The 10,057-nt window shown below is 29.0% G+C and overlaps 1 protein-coding gene across 1 annotated transcript in view; it reads left to right on the top strand.

The window, feature by feature from the left end:
• Positions 1-491: 491 nt before the first annotated feature.
• sax (type I BMP receptor saxophone) overlaps positions 492-10,057 on the top strand; it is an 87,523-nt gene continuing 77,957 nt past the window's right edge. The window contains exons 1-2 of the mRNA XM_075360022.1: positions 492-637; positions 7,147-7,394. Coding sequence (XP_075216137.1) covers positions 577-637; positions 7,147-7,394 — 309 coding nt within the window. The 5' untranslated portion in view covers positions 492-576. The remainder of the gene's footprint in view (positions 638-7,146; positions 7,395-10,057) is intronic.

The following is a 10,057-nucleotide window of genomic DNA, read 5'->3' as shown; positions in this document are numbered from 1 at the left end:
CTATGGAGAAATCATTGTGTACTACTTGACCAATTAATATCGGTTATTTTAAGATAAAAACATCATAAAAGTACTTATATAAAAAATTTCGGTTTATTGAAAATTACCCAAAACTTATATGACATGTCACACTCGTGTCTAACACTGGATTTAAAAATTAAAAATGGAGGTTATTGTAATAGTAAACAATGATGCAGTGTATACATATTCATTGTGGGAGTCAGACGATATATTTTTAATATTAGTGCTATTTTCACATACAAACATAAAAATACAAATTAATTAATAATAAAATTAATAAATTTTTACATTTCAATAATAAACCAGATAATATTTAATATGCAGTGTAAAATATATACGTATATATACATTTATATAATAATTAAATTCTTTAAAATTTTTTTTTTAATGAAAAAATTAAATTAAGATTATAATATTGATCAATTTTAATTAATTTTTTCTTACATTAATATGTCATACCGCTAAAACATTCATCCTGATCATAGTCATGTCCAGTGTTTTGCGAATTAGGTAGTGGTAAAGTATAATGTGAGTCAAGGAGGAGTTTGTGTTGTGATGGGTTGCTATTTGTTAATTTATTTAGTGCCTACAGTAATCGTGCACGTATTTGCATCTGGTAATTAAAGCGCATATAAACTTATTTCTAGTTTTACTTATATTTTTTAATGTCGTTTTTTTGTTGTTGATTGACAGCTACATAAAAACAAACATTTGTGGGACGAGATTGCAGTAGCCTTACTTTAGAAAAGAAAAACGTTAATTATAATGTACCATAATAATTTTTAAAAATCTGTCTTGTATCTAAGTAGTTTAGGCAGTTAGGCCTATCTATTTTTGTATTCATAATTGATGTAATACTTTGGTGTATTACTTTGTCTGCTTGTTAAAACGTAACTTTTTAAGTGTTCTAATTTATTATTATTCTTTTATTACCGAGATAAAAGTTTTACTTTGATGAATAATTTAATATCTGTTTCTGTTTTGAAAAATTTTGAAGTTGCTACTTATGTTATTTTCTGTTAATTTAACAGAAATCCATATTTTGTTAAAATATTAGGTTATTGTTTCTCTTGCATTTGAAATTTTATTCCACAGTAATTGTTAAAAGTAATCGTTTTGAAAGTTAATCTATATATATAAAACACCTGTTTCTTTTTATGGTCGCTTATAATATTGCTCAATTATTTCAGAGGCTGTTAAATGAAATATAGTTGCTGTATTTATTCGTTTGCCCCTGATGAGTTTGAAGAAGTGTCTTTGTCTAGTTTGGTTAAGATTTCTCTTCACTTAATATTTTGTAAAATTTTCCTTTTTCTTTATATGCTACTATTTAAGTTTTTAAAGTTGTCATAAACTTTGTAGTTCATTGTTGAAAATTTGCTTTTGATACGTGAAAATTTATTGGTGTTTAGTCAACAATTGTGTAGATGCTGATTTGTAGAAGATTGCATATATGTTGTGGATTAATATGAATGAATGATAGTACAAGTTCATACTGTTTACAATGCTGTAAACATTTGCAACCTTTAAAAGGTTGTGTGTTACTAGGTTATTAAAACTATTTCTGTCCACATGCCAAGATGATATATGACAATTTAAGTATTTAATAGACTTACGATTTATTGATAATAAATACTCTTTTCATCCTTTGGGGTGTTGTTTAGATTGTCATAACATATAAATAAAATAAATTTTTTATACTTATTGGTGTATAATAATATATTATGATCCATGTCAGGAATGGGTAGATATGCTACTTCACAGATAAAAAAAAAATTGAATTACCCCAACATTTGCCAGGATGGATCAAAGACAAATGATCCAAGATTATATTTTTAGAATAGTTATTTGCTATGATAATAGTTACTTGCTATTTGTGACTTTGTATTTGGATAATGTTTTGTGTTAATTATGTGAAAAATGTTTGTGAAGGGGTGGTTTTTAATCTGTTATTTATTTATTACTTCTTGTACGAAGTAAAGGAAGTATTGTGATCATGAAAAATGTTGGTTTTCAGATTCCAATGGAAATATCCATTTTGAATAGTTTGGGTATGACATCTGTATGTACATATCTCGCTTAACTCAAAAACGATTAGTCGTACAACGTGTTGACATTTTGGATTTAGGACTGTTGTAACATGTAGTTGTGCACCACCCCTTGGGATTGCAATCAACAGAACCAAAATCACAAAATCCCCCAAAAAATTGGATTTTGGACATTTTCTTAAGTACAGTTATAAGCCCCCATTGAGAGCTTTTCAATAAGTGGTACTTATTTTCATTGGTTCCAAAGTTATAGTCAAATAACATTTTAATTAATGAAATAATCGGATCGTACAAGGGGTAGGCACATCGATTGGAATCAGACTTCATCTCATTTTTTTTTTAACTTTTTTAATTTAAATATATTGATTTTTTAATAATTATTAACCTCCTACAGTAAAAAAATTACGATAAATAGCAATTCAATAATAATAATTTATTAGAGAAATAAAATTTTATGTATTTTTAAAAATGTTTATATGGAATTTAATAGGCATTATTGCATACGTGTATATGTAATAGATTTGGTGAAACGTCTGATTATTTTTAATATTAATTGAAAATTGTAATTTAGAAGCTTATTATTTTTTGTTTTTCTAGTTTAATTTCTGTTCAATTTTGTTTACTTATTCTGGAATTTCTGTTTAATTTTATCTACATTAAAGTTAACTACAGAGTGACTGAAAAATAGACACTCACAATAACAATATGTACACTGAGGCATACATGCCTGATGTTTAATAAATTGCAAAAACTTATCTTTTAGTTCATTACACCCCTGATATTGTTGGACAGTATTCTCCCTGTCGGAGTTGATCATCATTTTTTTATTTGTTTTCTTGTTGCCAATCATTTAATCGCTCTTTGGTTTGATATAATTCTTCTGATCTTATTTTGTATACATGTTCTCTAGCTGATCTTAATTTGTGTACACATTCTTTAGTTTTCAAATTTTCTCTCTTTATATTTATCATCTTCTCCTAATCTTTTTATTCTTTCTTTGATTTTAACATTTTCTTCCTCTTTATATTTATTGTATTCTCTTAATCTGTTTATTATTTCTTTGATTTTAACATTTTCTTCCTCTTTATTTATTATTATTATTTATTTTATCATCTCTTAATTTTTTTTTATTCTTCCCTTGTTCGTAACATTTCTTTCCTCTTCATATTTATCTTCTTGTCGTTTTTTTGAGATATATTTCTCCATGTTATCTTTCTTTTTCCTGTATGATTGTTTCTTTTTCATTCCTAATTATTCACCAAATAATCCAATAATAAAAACTGAATATTTTACACCGTACGATTGAAATTAACATTTGTAACCAGTATACAGTAGTTCATTAAATGGAGTAATTTAATTGTTATTAACTTTTATTTATACGACACACCAGAAATTTGAAACATTTGTTAATCAGCAACTCATGAAGATACAAATAATACTGATCTATTAATATGAGCAATAAAGGGAGTATTACTCAATCCTAATATTTCATGTAAGATTGTTGAATTAATAATTGTATAAGTATTTGATGTTAATAAAAACTAATGTTTCAGCAATTGTGTAACTGGCCACTTTATTAAAGAATTGTTGGGTCTTATCTCAATTTCAAATGAAATAAGTTTAAATGAAGTGCAGCAAAAAATGTGTATATATAATTTAATAGGCGTACAAGGAAGTTTGTGGTGTCCACATCAGATTTTTTATTTTTTTTTGTAAAAAAAAACTTAAGTTTTGATCTGTAAAATTACTGCCTACTTTTAGAATATAAATGGTCTGACAGTACTGGGATGCGTTTTTGTAAATTTAACAAATAAGAATATCATCTGTATGTGAACTTCATGAAATGAAGTCAGTTTTATTTACAAAGATTGCTTTGTAAAGAAGTTAGATACTTAGTTTTAAATACAGATTGCAACAGTCTGTAATTGGTTTACTTTATATTTTTAATTAGTATTTGTTTAAAAAAAGTTTATAATAGCCCACTAAGTAATTGGCAGGATATTTTTTTTTGTAATTCGTAATTTTAATCTAATTGTACCAGTAAAATAAAGTAAGTGGAATGTTGGATGTATTGCCATAGTTGATTAACTGCTCTTATGATATCATGGGTTTAATTGCTGTATTTTCATTAAAATTTTGATTGTCCTTGAGAGTTTGTTTGCTCTAAAAATATGTTGCTGCTCCCTTCAGATTTATTGCAAGGTTTTTATTAGTGATACTATATTAATAGATTACAATAATTTTTTATTATGATTTTAATATTAAAGTAATGTAATTGAAAATGTATGCTGTAAATGGTGAAGGATGAATTGTGTATATTAATAATCAATAAATTTATACAAAAAAATTACCTTTTATATTTCATTCACCGTCGTATTATTATAATATTCTTACCTGGATTTTATTGATGCTGATAAGACTGTTGATAAAAAAGTTGCTCACATTACATTCAAGTAACTAGCAAAATTATGTGGTATGTTTTAGAGCTATCAAGCAGTTTTCTTATTAAATTCTTGTGACTAGGCTTGATGATTTGTTACTATGCTCTATTCAAAAAATCTTAAAAGTTTTTGTACTATTCAGAATTAAACGTGCTGCATTGCTTGCTTCATGGGAATGCAAAACTGTGCACTATTATTCAAATGACTGTTTGACAGATGAATCATTTCCTGTAGAGAGAAATCTTAGCATTAGTTGATTTTATCATTTTTTCTGAATTCAAAGTGATTTTTTCTAGCCAGCACTTTTGAAATTATACTCTGTATATTAAAGGTCTCTGTAATGATGAAATCTGCATAGAAAAATAGATTAGATATAACCACTGATAGGCTTTTTATTATTTTTTTGAACTAGCTTTTTTTTTAAGCCTAAAATTGTACACTCCAACCAGGTATGTATCATTAACATTTTATATACGAGAGTAAATCAAATATAAATGGGATTTTTGTTCTTGAATGTCTATGGTTGTTAGGATTGGGCCCATGCTTCTAGTATGCTTGGGTGGGGTCATTAGGAGTGCGGAGAGTCGGCCAATCTACACTTCCAACCAATTCATCAGTAACACTCACAATGTCAGAGCAATAGGTGCACCCCACCACTGCGCAATGCATAATTATAAAATTTCTTGCTTTGTGAAGGAGTTCAAGCGACGGAAATTTTCTGGAGATTGACTGCACAGTTTGGGGACCAAACATTGTCAAAGACTTATGTTTTTGCCTGGCAGAAAGAGTTCAAGGAAGGACGAGAATGAGTGGAAAATGAGGAACATGATTGCCATCCTCAGACCAGCATTTCAGATGAAAACATTTGCATGGTTCGAGACATTCTTGAAGATGATTGATGGATGAGGCTGTCTGAAATTGTAGAACAGGTTGGAATAAGTTATGGGAGCTATCAAGCGATCATTACAAACTACCTACCATTCCATAAAGTGTGTGCCAGATGAGTCCCTTGCCTTTTGACCACAGATCAGAAGTTGAGACGTTTGGAGGTCTGTCAGAAGCCTGCAACAAGGTTTGAAAGAAGGTGATGCATTTTTAAGTCTGATTGTCACCTGTGGTGAAACGTGGGTCCACCACTATACTCCCCAGCCAAAAAAAGCCAGTATGGAGTGGCGAAAGTAAGGGAAGGCAGCCTTAGTGAAAGCCAAGACCCGACTGTCAGCTGGCAGGGTTCTTTACCGCTTTTTTCGACCGGTGAGGCATTTTGCTCATTGATTTTTTGGTTAAGCGATACACAATTAATGCTGCTTACTATTGTGAGCTCTTGGAACAAAAAGAGGACGCATATCGCCACAAAAGACGAGACCAACTGATTCGAGAGGCCATCCTCCACAGTAACGCCAGGCCCTATACTGTAGCTCTAATGGTCTTAAAACTAGAAGAAATGCACTGGACTCAAGCTTGATCATCCTTCCTACAACCTGAACCTATCATCCTGCAATTTTCATTTGCTTGGGCTGCTTAAAGAAGCTCTAGGAGGGCAACAATTTGAAGATGACGAGGGCATGGAGAGATTTGTGCACAATTGGCTCCTGACGCAACCAGTTTCATTCCATGATGCTGCGATAAAAAACTTTCCTTCTCGCTGTGAAAAATATATTTCTAAAGCAGGAAACTATGTAGAAAAATAAATTATATTTACCTTTTATTTTTCAATAAATACATTTTTTTTAAAAATAAAATCCCATTTATGTTTGATTTACCCTCGTAAGTTCTATAAAATTAAAATTTATTATTTAAAAAAATAATAAGTTAAATAATTGTTTTAAAATAATTTTCTGAAAATTGTCTGCAGGTGATAAATTAAGTGCAAAGATATGTTGTTCCTCATAATATAACCTATAGTAATATTAAACTCCCATTATATGCCCAGCAGACATTGTACTACATCTAGACATTGTTGATGAAGTATAAGTTCCTCAGGTCTCATTAGTTTGTATTAGTGCCTTAAGCTGGCTATAGCTGAAGTACAATGTTTGCTTGGCATATAATGGATTTTATTTTCTTAATATTATGTATAAAATTAGAACATTTAAATTAAAACATTCATTACTCTTCTAGCATTTAATATTTAAAGTTAATTGTATGAGGCTAGCAAGCAATAGATTTTAGATTATGTTGGTATCTTATGAAGTTACCTAACTTAAACCTAAAATATTATCGTAAGCTTGAATTAAATAATTAAAATTTGATTTATGATAAAATGTGATATTGACATACTGTTGCTGAATGAACAAGTTTCCTTTCTAGACGACCAATTCCGTCTTGTGGAAACTTACAAAATTGAGATGTGTTTGTAGCAATGTAGTAAATGTCTGCTGGGCATATAATGTAGTTCAACTGTAACATTTTACTAATTATTTTAAAAAAACTGTTTTTGAGAAGTTTATATTTAAAATTTTACAAGTCCAAAGCATTTAAAAATCCTTCAGTTTCCAGAAGCTTGCTATTCCCATAGATTTTCCAGATGTTGTTGAACCTTTGAGTTGCAATGGATGCAGATACAGTTTAGTTATCTATTATTTTTCAGTTTTTTGATTTCTATTTATCATTAATGGTCTAATAATTTTTTTTAGGTGCATTTCTTGAAGAAAGCATCCCAATTAATGAAGCAGGGGTACTTGAGCGGTTTCTAAAAAATGATGCTGATATGGATGATATTTCTAGCTCAGATAATGCAGATGCAGATAATGCAGATATGATAAATATTGGTCTTCATAACAGATTGTTAAAAGCACAGACAAGTAATCAACGAAGATTCAGATGCCATTTTTGTGAAGAACCAGACTGTAAAAATGGCCCTCCCTGTTATGATGCATTACAGGTATGTATTTTTATTTTTTGTATTATGTTATGGACTTTCAGCAAAGCTAGTTTGTTTGATATGCAGGGCTAATGATTGTGTTTGAATTTAAAAGGATCTTTTGATATGTATATTAAAAAAAAATTATACAGGTGATTCCAAATTGCACGGCAATCTCTCTGGAGATGATTCTGTAGCTAAAATTAAGGAAAAAAGACCATGTAAACATGGATCAGAAAAGGTTTGTTAGCGAGTTTGGGCTTGCATAACATTTAACCCTGCTTTTTGCTATCTCTGAAATTAAATGTACTAAATTCAGGGAATAAATCGAGGGGTAAATTTGGTGCTTCCTTTTGGTTTTTGATCTAAGAAATTGAATAAATGTGGTTCCAGACCTCTTATCTCATATAGGTTTTAAGAAAATCAGGATAAAACATGAAAAGATTTTGTCGGAAAATACACTGTTTTAGGTTTGGAATAAAATAAGTTTGTTAATTTACCAGTAAACAAATAAAAATTTCTAGTTAACTTTGTTGAGAATTACCGAAGCTAAAGTTGAAAGAACCCTGCCAGCTGACAGTCGGGTCTTTGCTTTCACTCGGGCTGCCTCTCCTTACTTCTGCCACTCCATACTGGCTTTTTTTGGTTGGGGAGTATGGTGGTGAACCCTCGTTTCATCACAGGTGACAATAAGACTTAAAAATGCATCACCTTCTTTCACAAACCTTAATTCTGAGAAAACTGATATAAATAAATAACGTCTGTTAAAATTAAACATAAATTTGAGAAGTTTAACTTTAATTAAAAACAAAACGCACAATTGAATCTGAAAAGTTGTCTGATTTTAAACAGAACAATTTACATATAAATGCAAAAAATTATAAAAATAAATTTCCAAGATGCCCTTCTAAAACATATTAAACATTTTTATTTTTTCATAGGTTGTCAATAACAGCTGATGAACAGTTAAGTTTAGTGTTTAGCATTTGCTTATTCGTTTGAGTGGTGTTTTGATCTGTCATTCACAATGGGCGATACCACAAATTTGTTTGTAAATAAATGGTGATTCCCAACACACAAGTCATTTCCAACACACTTTTTTGTTTAATGTGTGGTGTGATCTTTGTGTTAGTCTCATAGGCTCTTTTTCCTTATCCCCAAGGCTCAATGGAGAGTGGTACTTACATTTTTTCTAACAAATCTGATGGAACTAGTTCTAATAACTAGGCATTTAATAAATAATCAAGTTCATTCTAACAGTAACGTAAAAGTAAATTAATGTAATGTTATGGTGATTTCTGGCTTAGATTCAAATCATAATACTTTCTACCATTGTTTGGTGTGTTCAATTCTTTCATGTGCAAGATGATTTAAAACCAACTAAAACTCATAAATTTACTTGTTGAGACTTTTCTTCTGTATTTTTCCATATTTTGATATTACATCCACTACTTGATATTTGTAAAAAATACTTCAGTCTGCAAGTTAAAATTTTTAGTCAGAATTTACCTAATTCATATGTATGTAGAATTTATTAAATTCTGAATTTGTCTGTTTTAAGATATGAATTGATAAAAAAATGATCATTTTACATTATGATTTGTATAATTTTTCAGGGTTTGCTGAAAACGTTAACATGACTCTTAGGTTTCAAACTTTGTGTTAATATTCCAACTAGATATATTATATTGTAAATAGCCTTTCTAAAGTTCTTGATCTTAAAAAAAATCTAATTTGCTCAAAAACAGAAATTTGAAAGAACAGAAATTTACAAATATGAAATTTACAAACGTTTTGTAAGTGCAATTGCATTAGAAGAGCTAACTATTGATTAAATGTTGTTACAAAAAGTAGAACATTTCTAGAAGACAGTAATTATGCTTATTTGATCATGATAGCTGTAATAGAAAAAGAAACTAATTAAACTTTCCATTAACTTTTGATGAAAAAAAGTTGCATAACTTTGTCAACTTATTCCTTGACAAATTTTTATTTCAAATATGACACAGAGTTTTTAAAATTTTTTAAATATTATTTTATTACTTTTACTTAAACTTGATCAAATAAATTATGAAATTCAAATAGAAAACGATTTTGGTAATTGATTTTAGATAATGAATTTAGCCAACTATTTTATAATTCGGTTTCTATAGATTGTTTCTCGAGGTTCTGGTGATACATCATTAGGTGGTAGAGGGCACCAAATATTGACATTTTTACCTCATGTAAAAATTGGTAACCCATTGTATGATTCCTTTATAACTAATTATTTTAATTACATTTTGTGCTTTAATGTAAGATTTGTTTAATGATATTAAAAGAAAACTAATAATATATGAAATCGAGTATCATCTTAAATGTTTGTCTGTAAGGGTGTAAAACTTACTACAATTAGATTTCATGCGCAGAAATACTTTGGCCTAATTTGGTGCTTAATGCTTAAGTCGGTTTAGAAATTTTAAATAAAATCTGAATGATAATTATTTTGGGTGTCTTTTTCTGGTTGGGGCCAGTTCATATTCTCTTTATGAGAATATGAACTATGCTGGCAAATATTTTTTCCAAATTTCTTAAGTTTTTATTAATCTGTTTTAGAATTATATAACAGAAACTTTAAAACAATTAAGTTAATTTTACCCTCACTCGTAAATTCGATTGACTTGAAATTTTAGCATTGTAAACAT

Source organism: Lycorma delicatula, chromosome 1 (genome assembly GCF_047948215.1).
Source record: "Lycorma delicatula isolate Av1 chromosome 1, ASM4794821v1, whole genome shotgun sequence".
NCBI classification, from domain to species: domain Eukaryota; kingdom Metazoa; phylum Arthropoda; class Insecta; order Hemiptera; family Fulgoridae; genus Lycorma; species Lycorma delicatula.
The sequence above is the reverse complement of the archived record's forward strand: the minus strand, read 5'-3'. Positions and strand labels throughout refer to the sequence as shown.